The sequence below is a fragment of the Gorilla gorilla genome, chromosome 6 (assembly GCF_029281585.2).
Source record: "Gorilla gorilla gorilla isolate KB3781 chromosome 6, NHGRI_mGorGor1-v2.1_pri, whole genome shotgun sequence".
Taxonomy (NCBI): Eukaryota; Metazoa; Chordata; class Mammalia; order Primates; family Hominidae; genus Gorilla; species Gorilla gorilla.
In genome coordinates this window covers 15,035,441-15,062,964 of record NC_073230.2, presented here as the reverse complement: position 1 = coordinate 15,062,964, position 27,524 = coordinate 15,035,441, and the positions used below count along the sequence as shown (strand labels likewise).

Genomic DNA, 27,524 nt, shown 5'->3' with positions numbered 1-27,524 from the left:
AGGAGTTCAAAGCTGTAGTGCACTAGGATCACACCTGTGAATAGCCACTGCACTCCAGCCTGGGCAATATAGCAAGACCCTGTCAAGGAAGGAAGGAAGAAAGGAAAGGAGGAAGGGAGGAAGGGAGGAAGGGAGGAAGGGAGGAGAGGGAGGAAAGAAACAGTGACAGTGAAAAAACTGACCAAAGCTAACTTTCAAATTATAGCAGAAAAGGTGTAGAAAGAGGGAATTACATATAATTCAGGGCTTTTCCGTATAGGTATTTTTTTTTCCTCAAAGTAAACACCATTAAAATTGAGCATGGAAATGAACAAGCAGTGCATTGTAAATAAATACAAACAGTGAATAGTCATATAAAATCTATGTTTAACCTCATTCAGAATTGAATATATGTAAATTAAAATATTTTCAATATTTTCATCTACTACATGGCTATAAGTAGAAATTTTATAATGCTAAGTGTTGAAGGTGTTTGGAAAACAGGCACTTTCTTATGCTGTTTAGTTTATAGGGAGATAATTAGTTCAACTTTTGGAGGGCTATTCGTCAATATCTATCAAAATGTAAAATACACATAACTTTTGGCTCATAATTCCACCTAATTTATCTGAGAAATTAACTCACTCACAAGTACCCAAAGATTTATACTCAAAGATGCTCACTGCAGTATCATTTGTAAAAATGAATGGAAATACCCTACATTTCTATCAATGGGAGATATAGACATCTAATCACACACCATTCAGTCAGTTTTTAAAAATTATATATAGGCTAATAAGGTTAACTCTTCAAAATACATATTTTAGATAGGAAAAAACCATTAGAGGAGAGTTTATGCAGTATGATCTTATCCAGGCAAAGAGAGAGAGGCAAAGATGAACACAGAGAAACACAGCCAGATGTGGTTTATGTAAAGAACATTTCCTTACATGTGTACAGACTTTAAAGCAGCTTTTCCTAGAAAGTGAGAGTTGGAGTTTAGGGAGGTGACACATAGAGCAGGAAGATAATGGGGCAAACTGCTAAGAAGAAATTTACTTCCACTTTATACTTTATGTAATTTTTTTTTCTTGTGATAAGCCTGCATTTTTTCCCAATTTTTTATTGTGGCAAAATACGTATAATATAAAATTTACCACCTTAACCTTTTTGAAGCATACAATTCAATGATATTAAATACATTCATAATTATGTGCAACCATCACCACCAGTCATCTCCAAAACTCATTTCATTGTGTAAAACTGAAACTCAGTATCCATTAAACAGTAAGTCCCCATTCCCTCCCCTTTAGTCTCTGGCTACCACCTTTCTAGTTTCTCTTTCTATGATTTTGACCAATCTAAGTACCTTATACAGGTGGAATCATAAAGTATTTGTCTTTTTTGGTTAGATTATTTTGCTTAGCATAATATCCTCAAAATTTATTCATGTTTCAGCATATCAAAATTTCCTTTTTTTTTTTTTTTTGTCAGGGTCTTAATCTGTCACTCAGGCTGGATTGCAGTGGTGTGATCATAGCTCACTGCAGCTTTCACCTCTCAGGTTCAAGCAAACCTCCCACCTCAGCCTCCCGAGTAGCTAAGACTACAGGCATGTGCCACCGTGTCTGGCACATTTTTGTATTTTGTGTAGACATGGGATCTCACCATGTTACCCAGGCTCTTCTTGAACTCCCGGCCTCAAGCAATCCTCCTACCTCAGCCACGCAAAGTGTCGGGATTTCAGGCGTGAGCCACCATATCCAGCTCCTTTCTTTATAAGGCTGAATAATATTGCTTTGAATATGTATACCACATTTTCCTTATTCATCTGTCCAGGACACTTGAGTTGCTTTCACATTTTAGCTATTGTGAATAATGCTGCTATAAATATTGGTACACAAATAACTCTTTGAGACCATTTCAAAAGATGGCTTTCAATTATTTTAAGTTTATACCCAGAAGTGCAATTGCTGGATCACATGGTAATTCTTTTTTCTTTCTTTTTTTTTCTTTTTTTTTGAGACAGGGTCTCACTCTATCACCCAGGCTGGAGTGCACTGGCACAAGCATGGCTTGTTGAAGCCTTGAACTCCTGGGCTCAAGTGATCCTTCTGCTTCAGCCGAGACTACAGGTATGCTCCACCATGCCCAACTAATTCTTGGAATTTGTTTTTGTAGAGTTGGGACCTCGCTGTGTTGCCCAGGCTGGTCTTGAACTCCTAGGCTCAAGCAATCCTCCCACCATGGCCTCCCCAAGTGCTGGGATTACAGGTGTGAGCCACCACATCTGCCTGGTAATTTTATTTTTAATTTTTTGAAGTAACACCATACTGTTTCCCACAGTGACTTTACCATGAGCCTGTATCATTTTTATAATAAAAAGTTAGCTTTAAAATTATTGGAAGTTCATATAATATACATCATACTAACAGAAGAATTCATCTGGTCCAGTTCATTGTCTATGAAATATAAGAGTATTAGACTTCAGTCAAGAGACTTGAGATCTAATTTCAGCTTTACCATCCGGTTCGAATACCTCTCCAATTGTCCAAATTGGTAGTTAAGCTGAAAATGACAAACAGGTGAACACTGGCCAGTTGGTGCCTAGAATACTACGCTGAAAAAAGATCTGAGGGAAAGTGGGAGATTGATGAACCACTTGTGCCAAAGTTAAAGAAGTGTGTGGTCATTCACCACTAGGTCAAGCACAACTTGGCCTAAACTGTCCATCTCATGGTGTCTGAAACGAGTTGCTGTATTTCTCACTGGAGAATTTTAACACATAGAGGAAGTTTGCTATTGGCTCACATGTAGAAATCTTGTTACTATGTGTTTTTCTTATCACCCAGTGCTTCTTACCATGACCATTTTCTTCCCATTTTTCAAAATACAAGTAAGTCTCAGCTATCTACATTAATCAATGTTAGGTAAAAATGTCCTCTACTTAGCAGTCCTCAAAGCAGCCTTTGTTAGCTTCTTCTTAAAATTTCACAAAGACAGAAATGAAAAGTCACAATACCACTACCAACAGATTGGGGAAAGAATATTAATCAAGTATAGGACAGAGCAGCTGGATTGAGGACCTATGATAGCTCCATTTCGTTGTATAATCAATGCGTCTCAGCTCTGAAGAAAATGCACATGCACTTCAATGTCGTGACCAATACAATGTAGTAAAGGTGGTGTCTTAATTCAGAGGCAGATAAAACCAACTGTTTATATTTGAATTTGAAATTCAACAGGGGAAGAGAGAGGAAACAATGAGGAAATAGGAGAAAGCCATGCTGGAAGATGAACATAGATGAGGAAGGAGTTTAAGCTCAGTAATATTGAGAACTTGAGGAACTTGGTCCCAGGAGCAGAAAGAGATGCTAAAATACCTATTCCAAGTATCATTCATTTTCCTTGATGTATCATTTTACCAAAACTACGATCTGTCACTTTTTTGTAGGACTGTGGAGACCCACATTATCTGCCATCAGTTTTAGAAATGCAGCCCACATCATCCCGACATCTAAATGATGATGTTCTTATCACTTCATTCTCACATCTGCCTGCTGAAATATAAGAAAAACTTTATTTTGCTGTATCTCAGTATCATTTGTAAATCTCCTTCCTCTAACTTCCCCCTTTCTGGATAAATCCCGACCTTTCAAAAATGCCTAACTCTATCCTTTTACTTTTCGTCTGAAGGAAATAATTTGGCAACTTCATTGGTCACTATTGAATGCAAATTGTAGCGTTTCATAAATTTGCATTTTAAGGAACATGACAGTGATTAATAAAAAGAATATGTTTGGAAATCTTAGAGGGTTGTTCTTGAAACAAAAACAATCCTTCCATGCTTCCTTCCTCAATCTAAGGTTTTGTGATGCTGTCTGATGAGCAAAAAAACAAAATCACCTTACCAGGTCTGACAGAGTGACTCAGAAGGGATTATTTTTTTGTTATTTTTAATGCCATAACTTAATTCTTTTATTTAAATGCTAATTGATGATCCTAGCACAACCCTCTAGTGGCAGAATCAATTTCAGTAATGATGTTGATGGCTGCAATACGATCAACTGAAGCCTCCACCACTTGGTACAAAAGGAGTGGAAATGATAGGCAGCTCATTAATCATTTATTCCAGAGATGAATGTGTTCAGTTGCTGATAGGGTGCTGTAGGTGAATGCTGCCAAAATGAGAAATGTCAATTGTCAGGCCTCACGCATAATAACTGTGGAGCTATTTTTAAGCTTCTTTGAAGATTAAAGTTATGCCCTTTTTCCCTACAGTTCCGTCACGTATGCTTGGCAATTTTGGTCTCTGAGAAATCATTTTCACTATGCGCAGATGTCTCTGCTTGAGAAAAAATATACAGCTCAAAATCTAGCATATTTGAAAAGTTATCTAGAATCTGCAGAGGTCCACACACTGGAAGAGGCCTCTAAATGAATACATAAGAAGTAGAAGATGCAAACCTGGAGATATACTGAGTAACTAACTGTTTTGGCCAGTTTTTCCCATGAGATATGTTTTATCAGGATGATACACGTTTTTAATCTCCCAGGTCCCCATAGGGAACATACATTTTCTGTATTCATATAACATTTTCTGAAGACAGAAGTAACAAAATTCAATAAAATATTTAAAAAAAAATAAAATGTTTCTAAAAGTGTAGTTGTTCCCAGATGACCTTGAAAATCTGTCCTCAGCTTACTTGTCTCTAAATTGTGTCTGGTTCTTCCAGTAGAAAAAGAGAAAAAATATACCCTGTCTGGAGTATTCTCTTTTGGAAGCCAACAGTATCTTAGCATTCATTGAAAGAGTTACACTCAATTTTCCAAAAAGCATTTAATGTATTTCAGAAAGCCGTCTATGTTTAAAAATGCTAATCTGTACTAAGAGTGACAAGTGACCATACATTCCATTTTTGAAGAATGGAAGAAAAAGATCAGAAGATTTAAAATGATAAAACATATTACTTTTTAAAGAAGTATTACTTTATCAAGAGATACTTCTCCCACATTTGTCACATCGCTGAATATGTTTGCTTCATAAATACACATCTTCATCTATTTTGGGAACATTTATGTACCATAAAGATACACATCCATAGTTGTTCAAATATTAAGTATACCTCCTTAATGCATAATAAAAGTTTGCAAATTGATGATGAAAATTTTTTTTGACATAACACCACAGGAATATTGTCACATTCCAATTTTTACTATGAAATAATACATGGTGCTAAAAAGGATATTTAGCTTTACATTTTACAGTAGCAACTTCTTATTTAACTATCATCAGCAAAATATGTGGCTGCAATGTGATGTAAATCTGGATAAGCATGAATTTGGACAACTATTATTTCAAACTCCAGGCTTTCTTATGTGTAAATGGAGCTAAAATTCTTTAGATAAAAAGATGTAAGATACATAGTTTGCATGAATTCTTACATATATATGTTTCAAGTTGTGAGACATTAATCCCTTCAAATGCTCCTCCAGACTTGTCTTTGTGACTTTATATTTTAAGAGACTAATTTGATTCCTGCATCTAAACTTCCAGTTAAGAAATTATGCTAAGGCAATATGCTTTTCATAAATTGAATGATGAAAGTCTCTACTGAATTATTATTGCTGCTGTTTCTAACATTACATAAACTATCCTTTAATCCTAAAGCTGCCTTTTTAGCAAAGCATTTTAAAACATTGTGCCATTAGTAGATGAGTAAGAAAATTACATTTTTGAAAAATGTTATGGAAATCTCTATTTCCTCAAATTATTTTTAATTGGAAAATAATTTTTAAAGTCCAAAATGAGAAAATTAAATAGACATTTTCTGGCTTGCAGAGATGCTAAAATGATACTCATTTTATGCAAATGCTATAGCAGTTGTAAATATTAAGCTTAATAGATTTGAATCTGCTGAAAACTATGCTTGTATCTACCTCTTCCATTAGACATACAACTCCTCCAAGGCAACTGTGGTGCCATCAATCCTTTAACATCAGAACCTTTAACAGTGTCCAGCACACGTAGGTATGGTTCTGTGTTTTGGTGAAGCAAAGACACACAGGCATGTTCAGAATTCATCACTTAAACCTAAATAACCTGCTATTATCGGAAATGAATTGAGCAAAGTGCATGCCAGATTAGACTGGACAATAATCACATAAATTCAGTACATAGAGGAGGACAGCTTTCCCACCACAGACCCAGAGCCAAAAAAGAGGAGTCGGGAAATCTCATGACGAAGATATAAGAGAAAAAATATTGAAATGAAGTTATGAATCATGTACCACTAAGCTCAGGGAAATCAGAATTATTTTACATATTCATTTCCCAATACGCTAAGTGGAGAACATAATGCACTACTTCCAAATGTAATGGAGAATTGAGAGGACTATATCTTGTTATTCTTGTATATTACTAGTGTAGAGTAAGAAATCTAGAAAATGCTTTCTGAACAATTAGATCTCAATCCAAATTTTCATAATACCTTGTAGCCTGTTTTTTCACCTCATAGAATAAATCCTAACATATGATTGTTTCACTGTGTTTAGTAACAAGATACAAGGTCATGGATAACTTTTCTAAAAGCCAGTATATACATATATGGTATGTATGTGTGTGTGTGCGCGAGAGACAGAGTGAGACAGACAGACAGAGAGAGAGAGAGATGCATGTACATTTATTTATATATTCATTATTATTGGGAAAAATGAAAGATAGATATGAAGAAAATGTTACTCAAAATTCCACTCTTTAAAGATGGCCACTGTTAAAGTTTCTGTATTAACCATATCCCAAACAAATATATTTATATGCTAGATATACTATCCTAAAACTTCCCTTTCACTTACCAACATATTAAGAAACCTTTGTCAATGAAAATATCTATACTAATTGAATCATTTCTTAGTAACCCACTGTATGTATATACAATAATTTATTCTTTTCTATTATTGGACATTTAGGTTTCCAAGTTTTTATTATAAACAATACTGTGTAGAACTGTATCATAAAAATACACATCTTTGCGCACTTATGCAATCAATCCCTCAGAAAATATTCCCAGCATACTATGTCAAAGGGTATGAACCTCTTTACGGCTTCTAATTAATACAGTTTACCTGTCCTCAAGACTTAAACTAGCTGTTATCTCAGAATGTTTCCTTCCCACATCCATGAAAATGCCTATTATTTTAAATCTATGCAGTCAGGCAAACAGTATTCTACTTTTTAATCAGCATGTTACTGATTTAGCATTTATTTGTCAGCAGTTCTATTTTGCTTGCACAAGTCTTTGATTGATATTATCTACTGATTGTTTTTTCCTCGGCTTTGAAAATGTCCTTTCTGAATTAAGGCAATTTGTCATAAATGTTGTAGTTTATCAATTTGTTTGCCTTGTAACTATGATTTTTGCCATATCAAATTTTGATGACTTGGAAAAGAAGCAAAGGTGTGCCTTTCGCTTTCTTCTTTTTCATTGCCATGTGCAGAACCAGTGACAACAGCATCCACTTCTTATTCCTGTCTATAGTGAGAAGGATTCTAGTATTTCTCTAATAGGCATCATGATGTATGAGACAGTAAAACACGAGGGGAGAAAATGGAGAGAAAACATTTCCTTTGCATAAAAACTGACCTCAAAAACAAATTAAGAGATCAATTTTTGAATTTTATCAAGTGCTTTGTACATCCAAAGAGCTATTGACGTGGTTCTTCTCTTTTGGTATATTAATACTAAATATAATTAAAATATTACCCAGTACTTAATTCTTGGAATAAACCCTTCTTTGTCGTAGTGAATCATTCTCTTACATATATAACCTACAAAGTAGTACACAGAAGCAGAAAACAGAAATTAAAAGGGCAGATTAGCAGATCAAGACTACTGGAATCTTAAGTCTTGGCTGTATTTGCTACTCATGTAACCTAGGACAAGTGACCTGATGTCCCTATGCCTGAGTTGCCTCATTTACAGAACGGGGACAATAATGGCATAACTGCCTCATAGGTTTATTGCAAAAACAGGATAATGCGCTTGGCACCTGGCACATAAAAGGCATTAACAGTAATTTATATACTGCTGCATTTGATGCTAATTTTACTTGTGACTTTATCATGTTAAAGTTGTGTTAATTTGATATCTGGGTTGTTAGCTTTTAAAAACCTTGGGAAGCTTTCCTTCTGTCTCTGCACTCTGGGAAAAGTAGTATTTTATAAAAATTAATATATTTGTAAAGTGCTACTTGTTATATAATCAACAAAGTAACCTACAACATTTTCAGGTAAGAGAGAAAACTGGCAGATGATGGAAGGAGTGAGCAGTGGACAAGGGAGCTGCTATCTAACAATGCCTGTTTCTGTCATTGTGATGTGGGTCACTAGACTTGATACAAGATATTGACCCAAATATGTGCCTCCTACCTCTCTGATGCCTGTCTGAGCAGATGTCAGAAATTGTGCCCACTAGCTTTAATTATGGCTATTCCGGGACAGCAAGTCTCACAGTATACTTTTGAAATTATCACTACCACCCCAACATTATAATTTAAATGAACATCAAGTGTAATAGAATGGCAGAAAAAGAAAAAGTACACAGAATAATCCTGGATACTTTCTCCAAGTACCCAGATTAGAGAGTTCAATTTAAACGTAGTTAAATTAAGAGTTGAGAATAGACATAAAACTTAACGTTTTCAATAGTCAGTTGTTAAATTTGCCATAATTTTTTCCTCTGGGTTCATTTTTATATCACATTTAACTCTTAGGAGGTCATTTGGAGGATTTTTGCATGCAGCAAAAACAATAATACTATAAATTTATCCAAATTATGGCATTTTTCTTTTGAGACAGGACTTAGATACTTTTGTTTACCCTATATTTGGAGTATAACTATTATTGGGAATTTTCATTCTTTTTAAAAAAATCTATTTCAGCTAACTCACACCGAGGAAATTTTCATTCTTGAGGCAAATGTAGATTCGTTAAAATTATAAGTATAATGAATACTTATATTCATTATATACTATAATTATATACTATATTTACTTAATTTAATTATATACTATAATTAAAATTATACTATAAGTATTCATTGAAAAAGTACTGATACATGAGCAATCTATGAAAATGAAGGTAACAATGACTGCTAATCACTACCATTTATAGAGCACTATGTGACAGGGATATGGCACTTCATGTTTATTGCATCACCTAATACTCCCACACTCTGAGGTAGGTATTTCTGTATCTTTCTTTTAACATATGAAGAAACTGAAGCTCAAAAAGGTCAAGTCACTTACCGAAGATCCCGAGGCTAGGATTATAATTTATGTTTCAAAGACCATGCTTTAACTACTTGCAGTCAAATGAATGACTGAAATTGAGTCATCTAATTAAATGAAGAACTACATTCTTTTAAACACTTACTATGTGAAGCATTGACAATGGGAAGCTACTTTTAAAATATACCATTTTAAAGGATAATAACTATTCTGGAAAGTGGGTTGAATTGAAAAACAGAGCCTAAAAGGAATGTTACTTCTAATATTAAGTATGAAGTCTGTCATCAAAAAAAGCACCAATATTACTTCACGTGGATTATTTGTAAAGGAATCATAATTTCTTGATTAGATACAATGACTTCAACCCAGATTTATTCAATCTTTTAAAAATAATAAAAACACTTTTAATAAACACATCTATTGATCATGTTTAGGTAAAGTATCTTGTTGAGTTTATAAACCCAAATACCAGTGACTTAGTGATAAAAATGAGAAAATAATTTGAATCTACCTTCATTGTCCACGTACACTGAAATGCAAAACAGACACCAGAGACATAAACTGCATGTTTGGGCTTCACAGAAAACATTTAAGAGGTTGACACATACATACAATCTTAAAAATGTCACCCTCATATATTAGGATTACAAATAAGCATATTACATAATAGACTTTACATTCATGTTTTATACTGTATTTCCAAAACTTGTAACTATTTGAGATAATTTTACATTTTACTTTAGCTAATGAGAATGAAAATGCATGAGTCTGACATTACTTAAAGCTGACTTTCATATTTAAGACAGTAAGTTTGAAAGGAACACTTCAAATGAAATATTAAAGGTAAAGGGTATATGTTAATAAAATGAAATCAATTAAGATTTACTCAAATGAAGGCTGGAAAAAGTACCCTTAATAGCAATCTTTAAAAAAAAATTGCAATTCCCATGTCTTTCATTTGAAAAGACTGTCATGTAGGTGAGACATTTAGAGTAAATATGTACTACTTCCAATGTTTTCCTAGAAAAGGGTTTTATGTATCAGACATTCAAGGTAAAAAATAAATTTAATCTACTTTTAATATTTAGGTTACACCTCAAACTAATCTGACAAATCTTAGTTTTTATAAGGCAAAACTGCTAATACGAAAGCTCTTAAAATTCTTATTTCTCCAAAATCTATAAAATAAGATTTACTCTTTATGAACACAGCTTCAACTACAAAATTCCTAGTTCAGTCCCTCTGCATATGGCAGATGACAAGAGAAGCATCTTGTAAATTCTTTGTATTTCTCTTACAACTATCTAGCTATGAAATGAGAAAAAAAAATGTTTTAAATAAAGTCCCTGACTTAGCCCCAGTAACACTTACATTTAAAAACTTACATCTAAAGTGGTCTCTGAAGTGACCCTATTTCCCCAACACTTCCTAGTCTACCTTGGAAAGAACAAGGTATGGTATTCCAAATCAGGACGGAATTTGACAGCACAGAAACACTGACATAGATCATACTAAATGGCTAGTTACATATAATCTTGCATAGACTTTGTATGCAGTAAAGTGTTCTCAGGTGATGAGGATAAGATGACAAATTAATATGGAGAAAAACCTTTGAAGACAAATCAGGACATTGGAAGGCAAAAGGTAGAAAGTGAAAATTTTGTATGTTCACCTGAAATGGTACATGCTTTTCTCTTCTGAAGAGAAAAAGTTGTAAGATAGATTCTTCATCTTGGCTTTTCTAGGAAGATGATAATGTCTATGCCAAAAGATTGCTTATCTTAAAATCAAAGTAAAGGAGGGAAAAGGCTCCTTTAAAAAATACATATTTATACATACACACATAAATATACACACACACATACACACATATATATAACAGATAGTAATAAAAAATATTCTCCAGTGTGGGATAGGGGCTCTGCAATTCTAAAAGTAAAAATCTATAATTTTAAATTAATCTGAAAGAAATCTAAGCACAGCTGAACTTAAAACTATTGTCTGAATCACAGAATTAGTCATTTTATTTTAAAAGTGCACATATTTTATTGAAAGATATCCAGTTTCAGCTTTGAAGATACAGGCTCAAAGTCTGTTCTTGGCTCTTCCAGAAATTCTGCTTCTAGAGTGTTCATAATTTCAACCAAAACTTAGAAAGTTTTTCTAAATCAGACTTTTCAACCTGCTGAACAGAACTCATGCCTATACTTCGATGTTTATTTCGGCAGCATTTGTCTCTGTGAAGCATATCAAAATCACTCAAACATCAAAACTGCTGATCTGATAGAATGATTTGTTTTCCCACTACAGGTAAGCCATGAATGGCTTGTTCTGAGGTATGTTTCTGAGCTATGAAGGACGCCTATTAGAAAGTTCCACACTTGAAGGGTTCTCTTACGGTGGTAACATTTTATGGCTGGACAGTCTCTGCAGGCACCAGATTCCCTGTTGTATCCAACTGCATACATTTACACGTGCATGCAGACACAGGGCACTCTGCATGGTCCCTAAAAAAATAGGTCAAATAACAGTTAAAAATCCAAATTAGACAGACATTTATTTATTTATTTATTTATTTTTTAAGAGACAGGGTCTCCCTATATTGCCCAGGCTGTACGCACACTTTTGGGCTCAAGTGATCCTCCTGCCTCAGCCTCTTGAGTAGCTGGGACTACAGGTGTGCACCACTGTGCCCACCTGTTTACTTATATCTATCTATAATGCAACTTTTCAAAATGGCATTTGGAAAAATATAGAAACTAAAACCCAGAGAAAAAAGCATCAAAAGCATCAAATTATAAACTACTGCCAAGCTGAACTTTAGGGAGAAGTTAAGAAACACATACCTTTTACCTTCTACATATATGGCAAGATATTTCATTTATAGTTGTGAAGGTGACAGGGATGTGCTCAGAGTTTAAATTAGCCAGTAAGATAAATTGGGTATAAATGCTGTATCAACCAGGAGCACAGGGCCACTGGCACCATTCAAAATAAAATTCAAATATGTCTTGACAGTCTTAATTGCGTGACTACACAAAAAGCTTACTTAGAAGAGAACTGAGGCAGCAGTATGATATGCTCTTTTAACATTTCATTAGTAATTCAATTGCATGGTAAATTACAGCATATTCAGTGTAAAAACTGTAAACATATCCTCTCCCCGAATAAAGTTAAATAATGTTATTCAAACATTTAACTCATACAAAACATTTAAATTAGTTCTTACATAAGTATTACCTTTATAGTTTAAGGTTACATAGGATATCTAATGATGACATGTTCACACCACCGTTGTTAACATGAGTGACAGTAAAAAATAAAATTCATACTTTGGCTAAATGCTAATAGATAAACCCAAACTATTTAGAAGCAATCTGTGTTATCCCCCATAACTCCAAGCCTATCAAAGAAGAAATGTGCTGATTACCTGAACCAACTAAGCATATGTCCAGCATGTCCACCGTGCCTGCAATTATGACACCATGTAAACCAGTTGTTAAATTGGGCTAATTTTTTGTCCTTGCTCAAGTCCACTTTTTCATCTGATTTGGTTCCTCCTATGACAAAATAAAATGATCTTCATTAACTGTATCACAATATTTTATTTAAAGTTACTTTCAAAAAGCATTTCTAAAACTGTGTTCCAAATATGAATCACACATCATATTGAAATAGCAATTTTGATGGTAGGTTCTAGTTTAGATGAAGCGAAAATGAATGACAGGAGCTCCCCTACATTTTTAATAGCCAATATAAAAATGGAAAAAAAAATCCAAACCCACTAAGAAACAATCTAAATTTAAAACTTTGGAGAGACCAAATCAGTAGTTTAAAATCTTTCCACAAGGAAAATACCAGGCCCAGTTTACAAATGCATTTTACTTAACATTCAAGGAACAGGTAGGGCTGGGTGTGATGGCTCATGCCTGTAATCCTAGCACTTTGGGAGGCTGAGGCGGGCAGATCACTTGAGGCTAGGAGTTCACGACCAGTCTGGCCAACATGGTGAAACTCCGTCTCTGTTAAAAATACAAAAATTGGCCGGGGGTGGTGACACATGCCTGTAGTCCCAGCTACTTGGGAGGCTGAGGCACAAGAATTGCTTAAATCTGGGGATTGGAGGCTGCAGGGAGCCGAGATTGCACTGCTGCACTCCAGGCTGGGTGATGGAGCAAGACCTTGTCTCAAAAAAAAAAAAAAAAAAAAAAAAAAAAAAAAAATCAATCAAGGGACAGGTAATTCTCATCTGTACAAGCCCTTTCAAAGAAGAGAAAAAGCAGAAAGTTTCCCAATGCACTTCATGAGACTTGTGTAACTTAAACAATTGCTTAATTAGACTTAATATTTTTACTTAATTGCTATCTATAAAGACATTATGCATTGATAACTACGTTAAAAATTTTGCTTGGACCATTGCAGGTCACGCTTTCATGACCAAAAGGATAATCTTGCAGTCGGGAATAGTTTTAAAAAATATCCGTTTTTGCTAATAATATGAGGTGAAAGGATGTGTAAGTAATTCAATGATTAAAGATGTAAACACACTAAAATTACTCCTGAAAGGGTCACCAACAATTAATAATGAGAGGGCAAAAAGGAAAGGGGGAAGAGATAAATAAAATATAGATCTGATATCTACACTACTTTACACCTCTGTGTAAAGCTCTCATTAGTGCTTGTCACTTTGTTTTTGTAACTTCTAACATAAACAGATAACAGACTGAATCAGAACAAGCATATCTTTATATTTTTCTGATGAAACTGGAAGTATTAAGGTCTATCTCACTGCCAAGTATAAAGGCTTAAGATCAAATGACTTCAGATTTTAAAAGATTTATAGTGAATTATGAAGACAAGTGCCACAGAACACTTTAGGCGAAACTAGAGTTTCACTTATGCATTAACTCATAATGTAAGAAGAAAATGAAGGAAACCAGTAGATAATCTAACTTTTAAAAAATGTGTCATTGTCCAGAAGTTAAATTCTGTAAGGGCAGCGATTTTTGTTTTCTTTACTGTAACATTTCTAGCACTCGGAACAATAGGTACCAAATAAACATTTGTTGAATAAATAATATTTATAATGTTTATAATGATGTTAGAACTGTTTCAATAGATTTCTAATCTTCAAAGCACAATTGAGTATAAAAATATCAAGTCTCAGTTAAATAAGCTTATAGAAATTCCAGCTATTTGAATCACAAAGCATGATGGATGGATGCAATCTCTGATTGCAGGCAAAGCACCAGGGAGTTTTAGATACTCGAGCCACTAGCCAGCACTTGATTTTTTTAAAAATTATTATTATACTTTAAGTTTTAGGGTACATGTGCACAACGTGCAGGTTTGTTACATATGTATACATCTGCCATGTTGGTGTGCTCCACCCATTAACTCGTCATTTAGCATTAGGTATATCTCCTAATGCTATCTATCCCTCCTCCTTCCCCCCAACCCCACAACAGTCCCCGATGTGTGATGTTCCCTTTCCTGTGTCCATGTGTTCTCAAATTGTTCAATTCCCGCCTGTCAGTGAGAACATGCGGTGTTTGGATTTTTGTCCTTGCGATAGTTTGCTGAGTATGATGGTTTCCAGCTTCATCCATGTCCCTACAAAGGACATGAACTCATCATTTTTTATGGCTGCATAGTATTCCATGGTGTATATGTGACACATTTTCTTAATCCAGTCCATCATTGTTGGACATTTGGCTTGGTTCCAAGTCTTTGCTATTGTGAATAGTGCCGCAATAAACATACGTGGGCATGTGTCTTTATAGCAGCATGATTTATAATCCTTTGGGTATATACCCAGTAATGGAATGGCTGGGTCAAATGGTATTTCTAGTTCTAGATCCCTGAGGAATCGCTACAGTGACATCCACAATGGTCGAACTAGCTTCCAGTCCCACCAACAGTGTAAAACTGTTCCTATTTCTCCACATCCTCTCCAGCACCTGTTGTTTCCTGACTTTTTAATGATAGCCATTTTAACTGGTGTGAGATGGTATCTCATTGTGGTTTTGATTTGCATTTCTCTGACGGCCAGTGATGATGAACATTTTTTCATGTGTTTTTTGAGAAGTGTCTTCTTTTGAGAAGTGTCTGTTCATATCCTTTGCCCAGTTTTTGATGGGGTTGTTTTTTTCTCGTAAATTTGTTTGAGTTCATTGTAGCTTCTGGATATTAGCCCTTTGTCAGATGAGTAGGTTGCAAAAATTTTCTCCCATTGTATAGGTTGCCTGTTCACTCTGATGGTAGTTTCTTTTGCTGTGCAGAAGCTCTTTAGTTTAATTAGATCCCATTTGTCAATTTTGGCTTTTGTTGCCATTGCTTTTGGTGTTTTAGACATGAAGTCCTTGCCCATGCCTATGTCCTGAATGGTATTGCCTTTCTTCTAGGGTTTTTATGGTTTTAGGTCTAACATGTAAGTCTTTAATCCATCTTGAATTAATTTTTGTATAAGGTGTAAGGAAGGGATCCAGTTTCAGCTTTCTACATATGGCTAGCCAGTTTTCCCAGCACCATTTATTAAACAGGGAATCCTTTCCCCATTGCTTGTTTTTCTCAGGTTTGTCAAAGATCAGATGGTTGTAGATAGGTGGCATTATTTCTGAGGGCTCTGTTCTGTTCCATTGGTCTATATCTCTGTTTTGGTACCAGTACCATGCTGTTTTGGTTACTGTAGCCTTGTAGTATAGTTTGAAGTCAGGTAGTGTGATGCCTCCGGCTTTGTTCTTTTGGCTTGGGATTGACTTGGCGATGCGGGCTCTTTTTTGGTTCCATATGAACTTTAGTTTTTTCCAATTCTGTGAAGAAAGTCATTGGTAGCTTGATGGGGGATGGCATTGAATCTATAAATTACCTTGGGCAGTATGGCCATTTTCATGATATTGATTCTTCCTACCCATGAGCATGGAATGTTCTTCCATTTGTTTGTATCCTCTTTTATTTCATTGAGTAGTGGTTTGTAGTTCTCCTCGAAGAGGTCCTTCACATCCCTTGTAAGTTGGATTCCTAGGTATTTTATTCTCTTCGAAGCAATTGTGAATGGGAGTTCACTCATGATTTGGCTGTTTGTCTGTTATTGGTGTATAAGAATGCTTGTGATTTCTGCACATTGATTTTGTATCCTGAGACTTTGCTGAAGTTGCTTATCAGCTTAAGGAGATTTTGGGCTGAGACAATGGGGATTTCTAGATATACAATCATGTCATCTGCAGACAGGGACAATTTGACTTCCTCTTTTCCTAAATGAATGCCCTTTATTTCCTTCTCCTGTCTGATTGCCCTGGCCAGAACTTCCAACACTATGTTGAATAGGAGTGGTGAGAGAGGGCATCCCTGTCTTGTGCCAGTTTTCAAAGGGACTGCTTCCAGTTTTTGTCCATTCAGTATGATATTGGCTGTGGGTTTGTCATAGATAGCTCTTATTTTGAGATATGTCCCATCAATACCTAATTTATTGAGAGTTTTTAGCATGAAGGGTTGTTGAATTTTGTCAAAGGCCTTTTCTGCATCTATTGAGATAATCATGTGGTTTTTGTCTTTGGTTCTGTTTATATGCTGGATTACATTTATTGATTTTCATATGTTGAACCAGCCTTGCATCCCAGGTATGAAGCCCACTTGATCATGGTGGATAAGCTTTTTGATGTGCTGCTGGATTCGGTTTGCCAGTATTTTATTGAGGATTTTTGCATCAATGTTCATCAAGGATATTGGCCTAAAATTCTCTTTTTTTGTTGTGTCTCTGCCAGTCTTTGGTATCAGGATGATGCTGGCCTCATAAAATGAGTTGGGGAGGATTCCCTCTTTTTCTATTGATTGGAATAGTTTCAGAAGGAATGGTACCATCTCCTCCTTGTACCTCTGGTACAATTCGGCTGTGAATCCATCTGGTCCTGGACTTTTTTTGGTTGGTAAGCTATTAAGTATTGCCTCAATTTCAGAGCCTGTTATTGGTCTATTCAGAGATTCAACTTCTTCCTGGTTTAGTCTTGGGAGGGTGTATGTGTCCAGGAATTTATCCATTTCTTCTAGATTTTCTAGTTTATTTGCATAGAGGTGTTTATGGTATTCTCTGATGGTAGTTTGTATTTCTGTGGGATCGGTGGTGATATCCCCTTTGTCATTTTTTATTGCGTCTACTTGATTCTTCTCTCTTTTCTTCTTTATTAGTCTTGCTAGTGGTCTATCAATTTTGTTGATCTTTTCAAAAAAAATCCAGCTCCTGGATTCATTGATTTTTTGAAGGGTCTTTTGTGTCTCTATTTCCTTCAGTTCTGCTCTGATCTTAGTTATTTCTTGCCTTCTGCTAGCTTTTGAATGTGTTTGCTCTTGCTTCTCTAGTTCTTTCAATTGTGATGTTAGGGTGTCAATTTTAGATCTTTCCTGCTTTCTCTTGTGGGCATTTAGTGCTATAAATTTCCCTCTACACACTGCTTTGAATGTGTCCCAGAGATTCTGGTATGTTGTGTCTTTGTTGTCGTTGGTTTCAAAGAACATCTTTATTTCTGCCTTCATTTCGTTATGTACCCAGTAGTCATTCAGGAGCACGTTGTTCAGTTTCCATGTAGTTGAGCGGTTTTGAGTGAGATTCTTAATCCTGAGTTCTAGTTTGATTGCACTGTGGTCTGAGAGACAGTTTGTTATAATTTCTGTTCTTTTACATTTGCTGAGGAGTGCTTTACTTCCAACTATGTGGTCAATTTTGGAATAGGTGTGGTGTGGTGCTGAAAAGAATGTATATGCTGTTGATTTGGGGTGGAGAGTTCTGTAGATGTCTATTAGGTCCGCTTGGTGCAGAGCTGAGTTCAATTCCTGGATATCCTTGTTCACTTTCTGTCTCGTTGATCTGTCTAATGTTGACAGCGGGGTGTTAAAGTCTCCCATTATTATTGTGTGGGAGTCTAAGTCTCTTTGTAGGTCACTAAGGACTTGCTTTATGAATCTGGGTGCTCCTGTATTGGGTGCATATATATTTAGGACAGTTCTTCTTGTTGAACTGATCCCTTTACCATTATGTAATGGCCTTGTCTCTTTTGATCTTTGTTGGTTTAAAGTCTGTTTTATCCGAGATCAGGATTGCAACCCCTGCCTTTTTTTGTTTTCCATTTGCTTGGTAGATCTTCCTCCATCCCTTTATTTTGAGCCTATGTGTGTCTCTGCACGTGAGATGGGTTTCCTGAATACAGCACACTGATGGGTCTTGACTCTTTATCCAATTAGCCAGCACTTGATTTCTATTAGATCCTGTTTCACTTTGGAAATGGACTTTTCTGATTTCACATACCAAAAAAAAAAAAAAATTGCTTCTTTTTCTTTTTTTAAACTTTTACTTTAGTTTCAGGGGTACATGTGCAGGTTTGTTATACAGGTAAATTGTGTGTCATGGGGGTTTTGGTGTACGGATTATTTCATCATTCAGGTAATAAACATAGTACCTGACAGGTAGTTTTTCGATCCTCCTCCCACCTAGCACCCTCCAGTAAGCCCTGGTGTCTGTTATTCCTTCTTTATGACCATATGTTCTCAATGTTTAGCTCCTACTTGTAACATGTGGTATTTGGTTTTCTGTTCCTGTGTTAGTTTGCTTAGGATAATGGCCTCCAGCTCTATCCATGCTGCTGCAAAAGACATGGCTGCATAGTATTCTATGCTGTATACGTACCACATTTCTTTATCCAGTCCACCACTGATGGGCACTGAAGTTGATTTTATGTCTTTGCTATTATAAATAGTGATTATTCTCTAACTTAGCTCAGCAATGCCTTTAAAGATCATATTCAGGCTCTCCCTAATTTTCCTACTATTTCTTACCAGTTCACTTCCTAGGTCCTTTCACAACAATACACTTGCTCTTCCCAAACACCCCCTGTACTTATCATAATACTTACCAATCTCTTCACCCTAGTTCATGTTTTTTACTCTTGGTCTGCAACCTGGACGGCTTCCCTGCAATCTTCATATATTAAATCTACCAAACTTTAAAGGACTGGCTTAAATGGTAACTTCCTCCTAAAGCTTTCCAGATATCCTTCAGGTAGAAGTAATATTTCCCACTTTCAAAATTCCTAATTCTTTCCTTATATAACAGTCCTAATTCATGTTGGGGGTTTAGATGTGTTTCAGAATCCAGGATGTTTGGGATTTTAGAAAAAAGTAGCAAATATGTACACCTTGAGGGAAGTCTAAAGCACCCTGTAATCAAACTCGTTAGTATTTCTGCAGTGAAAGATGAATATTCACTAATAAATAAGAGAAATAAATATCTTAATAGCCTCACATCAATTCTGAACAGGTTTTGTGGCCAAATGAGATTACTGTAATTTTATTTTTAAAAGGCATTGGATTTTCAGATCTTTTTAGAGACTTTGAAATGACAGACAAGGCATTGTAGACCAGTATTTATTTTCTAGAAAATATCACTTATTTTATATTCGTTAACTATGCTTATTGCAGACCAAGAGCTCCAAGAGGTTCTTTGATTTATTCATCTCAGCACATCAGCATTATATTAATGTATCAAGTAAAATCAGTGTTCAAATATGTATTATATATATAAAGAAATTATTTCTGTAGCAAATATGGAAAAAAATTCTATAACAAATATGGAAAAATGTTAATATTTGATAAACCTGAGTGCTATTCGTTATATTAGTCATCATAACAAAGAATTTCAAATGTTTTAAGATTTTTCTTCAAATTCTAGAAAATTATTTTCTTACCTATTTCAAAAATAGAAAAGATTGAAAAACTGGTATTCAGCAAAAAGGAAGAGTGCCCAGGTGTAAGAATGCAAATAATCCTTATAGCTTCCTGAGGCTTATGGTCCAAAAGATGTGTTACATTTAATTATTTCTACATATCTCAGTTCATACACATATATGACTTATTTATGCTATATTTTACCTCGAGCTCTCATTGTTGTAGATATTCCAAATTGTTATTTTCTGTTTATTAGGACCAGAGTAACATAAAACAGTGATCAGTATGTAATGTATAAAATAAAAATCCTCGATTAAAATTTAAATCAAAACTAAAATGTATATTTAAAACATTACATATTCTCTTCATTTCTTTAAAAAAAGCATCTAGATGGAAAAATAATTGCTAAGCCAATGATACCAGCAAGTCTTTCATAAATGTTAATGTAATGATAAAGCAGACTACTTAAATGAACAAGATACAGAATAGAATTATAAAATGTCTGCACTAGAAAGGATCTCCAGTCCAGAGGAAGGTGCAAGTAACTCTCAGTGTCACAGAGTGCATGTCACAGAGTTAGAATTAAAACAGACATTCTGACACTCTAACCAGTTCTTTATTCATTACACCTGTGTGCCAAATAGCCAAAATGATTTTAATTGAAAATTGTGCCACAGTATCATTTTCAAGTTAGGTAAAGAGCTGGAATAATTCCAGCCACCAGGTATAAGATATTTAATTATCTACTATTCTCAAAATTTTTTTCCATATGTTTACTATAAAGAGTAAAAAATAATCTTAATATTTCTAACCATTAAAAAATATAGGCTGGGCATGGTGGCTCATGCCTGTAATCCCAGCACTTTGGGAGGCTGAGGCAGGTGGATCGCTTGAGTTCAGGAGTTCAAGACCAGCCAGGGCAACAGGGTGAAACCCTATGGTCCCAGCTACTTGGGAGGCTGAGGTGGGAGGATCACCTGAGCCCAGGAGGCAGGAGGAAGTAGGCAGAGGTTGCCGTGAGCCGAGATCATGCCACTGCATTCTATCCTGGGTGACAGAGTGAGATCCTGTCTCAAAAAACAAAACAAAACAAAACAAAAAAAAAACGAACATTGTGTGTGTGTATATGTATATATTCCAAGTTGTTATTTTCTGTTTATTAGGACCAGAGTAACATAAAAGAGTGGTCAGTATGCAATGTATAAAATAAAAATCCTTGATTAAAATTTAAATCAAAACTAAAATGTACATTTAAAACATTACATATTGCCTTCGTTTTTTTATATATATATGAATATATGAATATATATAAATATATAAATACATACATATATAAACATATATATAAATATATATAAACATATATATATAAATATATATATATAAATTTACTAGGTAACTGACAAACAGCAGAAGCAGCATCAAAATCTAGAAGTCAAGGGACCTGACTTCTAGGCTAATACTTTCTCTATGTATTTTCTTATTCATTATTATTTTTTAATTAAAAAAAAAATTTTTTTTTAAGTTTAGGACAGAGTCTTGCTCTGTTGCCCAGGCTGGAGTGCAGTGTCACGATCTTGGCTCACTGCAACCTCTGCCTCCCAGATTCAAGCAATTCTCCTGCCTCAGCCTCCCAAGCAGCTGGGACTACAGGTGCGTGCCACCACGCCCGGCTAATTTTTTGTATTTTTAGTAGAGACGAGGTTTCACGATGTTTGCCAGGATGGTCTTGATCTTCTGACCTCGTGATCTGCCAGCCTCGGCCACCCAAAGTGTTGGGATTACAGGCGTGAGCCACCATGTCCGGCCAAAAAAATTTTTTAGAGAGATGGGGTCTCACTATTCTGCTCAGGCTGGTCTCAAACTCCCAGGCTCAAGTAATCCTTCCACCCTGGCCTCTCAAAGAGCTGGGATTACAGGCATGAGCCACTGCACCTGACCCTTCTCTTATGTATTTTATAGGTAGGTTTTGAAGATGAAGGAAGAAATGTCAAAGTGCTTTAATGATGTCAAAAGATCCTTAGAAATACAAAGTATCTGTTAACAGGTGCGGGTATACTGACTTTTAAATAATCAAATTTGAACGAACTCCTCTTAGTGGAAACAGTGATAAGAAAATGGTAATATATTAAGATTATTTCATATTTAAGTTTTCCTCACAAACTTTAAATTGGTCAGAACTTGCGAAATTACCTGAAGTATCAATAGATATAGATTTTGCTTTTAGTTTACATAGTTCATAAATTATAGGAACATAAAAGCCTTCAAGCTAGTAAACTGCCCTTTCTTAGAAATAATAACTCTAGCTAGTTTGTATTTTATTTGCAACATTAACTCAATTATGTAAGAATCATTTCAGTTCATAAAAGTATTTTGTAAAATTATGTCATACCAGGACAGCTAGAAACTGGTGTTCCCATATTAATGAGACAAAGCGCACATCGAGGAAGGGGTTTTCGACAGCCAGGACAACTTGTGACTTTAGATTTCGTTGGTGAGCCACTCACACCATACTGACTAAAACCTCTGCCCTGATGAGGCACAGCTGAACAGCTGTAGGAGATTGACTTGCCACAGAAATTGCAACTCACAAAAACCTACAAAACAAATGAAAGAAAAAATAAATGTAATGCAAACCATAATGGAATGCTAAATAACTTAGTGTGCGCCTAACAAATTATTTTTAAATACTTTTAAAAAACTTTATTTTATATTTCAAAATTGATCTGCTAAGGTTGACTAGCTCTCATTTAAAATTTATACCTAGCAATTACATTTTTGGGGTACTTCCTTTTTAATTATATTCTTACTAATACCACTGAAATTGGTGGAAGAACTCCAACTTTAGACTCCAACATTTTAGAAATAACAATGACTTCAGAATTCACACCGGGCCATTACAAAATATCCCAATATGACTTCTAAACCACAGTTCAGTGATGTAATCTTCTGAACAAAATTTTCTTATAAAGAAAACGCTGTTCCTAAGACAAAAAGAGTTAACAAACTTATAATGGTAAATAGTTAAATTTTTAGAATAATAGCAATAGAAGCTGTTCATTTTGTTTTTACAGTAAATTGCTAGGCTCTTAATCACTTATCATATAGATTAGTAACATGTACTACCATGTAATGCCATTTTATCAACACTCTGGTTTTAATATAAACACTTTCTCAAGTTTCTAAAATAAGAAAATAGCACCATCCAGTGCTCATATTGAGGATAACATAATATTTAATATCTGAACTAAGACACAGTGATTTAATGTGGTATACCTTATGTGACAACAATCTCATTTTTTAAACTAATGCTAAAAAGAAATTTCCATGTGTAATTAAACATATAGATATAGGTAATACTGCTAAAGTCTAAAAAACCCAAATCCTGCCTTACTGCACATAAATAATGCTAAAAAACTTAATACACAAGTGGAATTTATAAGATAATGTAATAGTTTAGAATCTGAAAGGGCTGGAAGTACACTGGAAAACTTCAGGCCTGCTGTGGTTTGTTCTATCTGCGACTAAAGCTCAAGCCACTGAGATGATTGTTAGCAAGAAGCAGAACCAAAGGACAGGAAGATCAAGGACAAAGTTCAGTCTAGAAAAGACAAAGACATCAATGGGAACTCAATATAAGCAAAATAACGAGCTAATATTAACTTATTAAATTGAACATCAACATGTTAGAATTTGATTTTCTCCAAAACAATGTACTTACTTGTGCTAAAGGCTTGGAACTGGGATCCAACTTACTCCTGTGAATATCAAATTCAGCTCGTTTATGCCAAAACCTCCAGGCATCTAATAAATTTCTATAATTCTCAATCCAGTACTGAACCCTTTCATCTTTAAGAACATCTAAAGGTGAACCCTAAAACGAAAACATGAATTATTTCAATTGTTTAAAATCTCCTGGCTAGGCCAGAGACTTCTGGGTAGCATGTAAGTATGAGTTACACAGAAGAAATAGGCCTTTTTTTTTTTTTTTTTTTTTTTTTTTTGCCAAAAGCTGGCTCCTAATGAGAATAACGAAAATTTATGGAAGCTCCATTAATTTATCTCAAGCTGGATTCCACTAATGACATAAATATGTACTTTATATATCATACCTGGCCAGGGAAGTGTAATTCTCTACCTTTTAGTTAAGTTTAAGAAAACAGAACTTCGTGGTTGAATGTTGTAAACAGTGATACGAATACCCTTTGTCCCAGCAATTAAAAACCTCTGGGTTCACAAACTCTGTTTACTATCAAATCCAAATGTAATACAGGCTGGGCGTGATGGCTCATGCCTGTAATCTCAGCACTTTGGAAGGCCGAGGTAGGCGGATCACTTGACGTCAGGAGTTCGAGACCAACCTGGCCAAGATGGTGAAACCCTGTCTCTAGTAAAAATACAAAAATTAGCCAGGTGTGGTGGCAGGCGCCTATAATCCTAGTTACTTGGGAGGTTGACGCCTGAACCGGGAGGCGGAAGTTGCAGTGAGCTGAGATTGTGCAGTTGCACTGTAGTCTGGGTGACAGAATGAGACTCCATCTTAAAAAAAAAAAAAAAAAAATCCAAATGCACACCAAAATTGCTCAGTCACATCTGAACTAACAGTTAGCTTGGTCCTTCCTATCTAGCAATGCATGGTGAACTGAGATGCTGCTTTTATATATCTACTTATCTGTAAGTTAAACCTGTCTATTCTTACTCTTGCCTTCAATTAAAACATACATTTCTTGCCTTAAAAATAATAATAAAACAAGAAAAAGCAAAACCAAACCAAATACCTTCTTAGTTCTTTTGCCTGTAGCCACAGTTAAAAGCAACACCTTGTTTTAGTTAAATTTACTTTAGAGTTCTTCTCATTAAGATCTTCAAGTTCTTGCCAGTAATAATTTTCCTAAAGTTGTATTTTCCCTGGCAGCTGTGACATTCCACATTTCATCTATGCTTGCTTTAGGTTTTCTTTTTTCTTTTTTTTTTTTTTTTTGGAGACAGAATCTCACTCTGTCGGCCAGGCTGGAGCGCAGTGGCACGATCTCGGCTCACTGCAACTTCTGCCTCCCGGGCTCAAGCAATTCTCCTGCTTGAGTAGCTGGGATTACAGGGGTGTGCCACCATCTAATTTTTGTATTTTTAGTAGAGATGGGGTTTCACCATGTTGGCCAGGCTGGTCTTGAACTCCTGACCTCAGGTAATCTGCCCACCTCGGCTGCCCAAAGTGCTGGGATTACAGGCGTGAGTCACCGTGCCCGGCCGCTTTAGGTTTTCTTACAAGACTTTCAGCCCTGTCCAGGATATCTTCCTTAACTTTACATAATGGAGAAAGGAGAGAAAGTCTCTACTTCCAATGATGCTTTGGCATCAATCTGAAGGTCAGTTTTCTCAGTCCTACTTGAGGGCCAATAGAAAAGTGAAATTTCAGAGAGAACCTGGCGTATATCTTACTTATAAAAAAAAAAGAACAAAAATCTGTAACAGCTAATATAATCTTTAGACATCCAATCAAAAACTGAAGCAACATATCTTTCATCTATTAAATTCAGTGTTAATTACCAGAGTTAAATTTAGCTAAAAGAACATGTGAAACACATATCTTACAATTTCATTTCTTAAAAAAGTAGAGGTCTACTCTAGCCCTAATTATGACCAAGTAGGCAGAACTAAGTACCAAAGTAGCATATAATCCCTGGTTTAAAAAGAAAATTCACAGAAAAATAAGATGTTTTCACATCTCATTCTTTCCCCTTATATGGCAAGAAGGAGATAAACTAAGTAAGAATTTAGTCAATACATATACAGTAAGTCTTCTCTAGATCCTCTCCAATAAAGCCTAAAATCAAGCCACAACATGATCTGTAATGAAAATAGTTCAGAGATTGAGTCTGACCAAATCAGAAGGGCTTGGGAAAATAGTGTTTTGATTAGTGAAGAGATAAGGAATCTGAACCGAGAAATGTAAACCAGGGGGCTCCAACCCCCAATATACCCCCAGGTCCATGGCCTGGTACAAACTGGGTCACACAGCAGGAGGTGAGTGGCAGGGCAATAAGCAAAGCTTCATCTGTATTTACGGCTGCTCCCCATCCCTCACATTACTGCCTGAGCTCTGCCTCCTGTCAGATCAGTGGTAGCATTAGATTCTCATAGGAGAGTGAACCCTACTGTGAACCGCACATGTGAGGGATCTAGGCTGCATACTCCTTATGAGAATCTAATGCCTGATGATCTGTCAGTGTCTCCCATCATCCCCAGATGGGACCATCTAGTTGCAGGAAAATAACCTCAGAGCTCCCACTGATTCTACATTATGGTGAGTTGTAGAATTATTTCATTATGTATTACAGTACAATAATAATAGAAATAAAGTGCACAACAAATACAATGTGCTGGAATCATCCCTAAACCAACCCCCTGGTGCTAAAAAGTCCCTGGTGCAAAAAGGTTGGGGACTGCTAATGTAAACTGTAACAAAGTTAAGATTCTGTAACTGAAAAGCACAATAACTGAAATGAACAATTCCCTGGGAAGTTTAACAGCAGACAGAGGTGATGGAATAAGTCAACAGAATCAACAAATCTGGGCCGGGCACAGTGGCTCGCACCTGTAATCCCAGCACTTTGGGAGGCCGAGGCGGGCAGATCACTTGAGGACAGGCATTTAAGATCAGCATGGCCAACATAGTAAAACCATGTCCCTACTAAAAATACAAAAAATTAGCCAGGTGTGGTGGCACATGCCTGTAATTCCAGCTACTCGGGAGGCTGAGGCATGAGAATCACTCGAATGCTTGAACCTGGGAGGTGGAGGTTGCAGTGAGCCAAGATTGTGCCACTGCACTCCAGCCTGCGTGACACAGCAAGACTCTGTCTTAAAAAAAAAATAAATTAACCAATTTGAAGAATAGTGGGGAAAAAAACATGGAAGGAAAAAGAATAGAGCCTCAGGCACCTACGAACACTATGAAGTAGTTTAATACTTATGTAATAAGAGTCCTAGAAGAAAAACCAAATAAGATTGAGGCAGAAAAAAATATTTAAAGAAATAATATCCCCGTACTTTCCAAATCTGCTGAAAAACAGACTTCCAGATCCAAGAAGCTCAGTGAACCACAAACAGGATAAAATGAACCACAACCAGGTACATTAAGGTCATACTACTGAAAAATCAAAGGTAAAGGAAAAATCTTGGAAGAAACCCAAAAAGATTATCCTACATATAAATAATAGAAAACATTTTATTGATGGTTGCAAGGAAAACAAATTTACTTAAACATTAAAAATCAGAATTTAGGCTGGGCGTGGTGGCTCATGCCTGTAATCCTAACACTTTCGGAGGCCGGGGAGGGCAGATCACTTGAGGTCAGGAGTTTGAGACCAGCCTGGGCAACATGGTGAAACCCCATTTCTGTCAAAAATACAAAAAATTAGCCAGGAGTGGTGGCGTGAACCTGTGGTCCAGTTCCTTGGGAGGATTGCTTGAGCCTGGAGGCTGCAATGAGCTGAGATCCACCCAAGCCTGGGTGAGAGAGCGAGACCCTGTCTCAAAAAAAA

At 35.7% G+C, this 27,524-nt stretch overlaps 1 protein-coding gene across 8 annotated transcripts in view; it reads right to left on the bottom strand.

Moving 5' to 3' along the window:
- Positions 1 to 11,288: 11,288 nt before the first annotated feature.
- Positions 11,289 to 27,524, bottom strand: part of MIOS (meiosis regulator for oocyte development) — a 40,721-nt gene continuing 24,485 nt past the window's right edge. For all 8 annotated transcript variants that reach the window (XM_019031722.4, XM_019031721.4, XM_019031723.4 and 5 more), the window contains 4 exons: positions 23,702 to 23,854; positions 22,373 to 22,577; positions 12,698 to 12,827; positions 11,289 to 11,774 (listed from right to left, as the gene is read on the bottom strand). In XM_019031722.4, the coding sequence (XP_018887267.1) occupies positions 11,678 to 11,774; positions 12,698 to 12,827; positions 22,373 to 22,577; positions 23,702 to 23,854 (585 nt within the window). In that variant the 3' untranslated portion in view covers positions 11,289 to 11,677. The remainder of the gene's footprint in view (positions 11,775 to 12,697; positions 12,828 to 22,372; positions 22,578 to 23,701; positions 23,855 to 27,524) is intronic.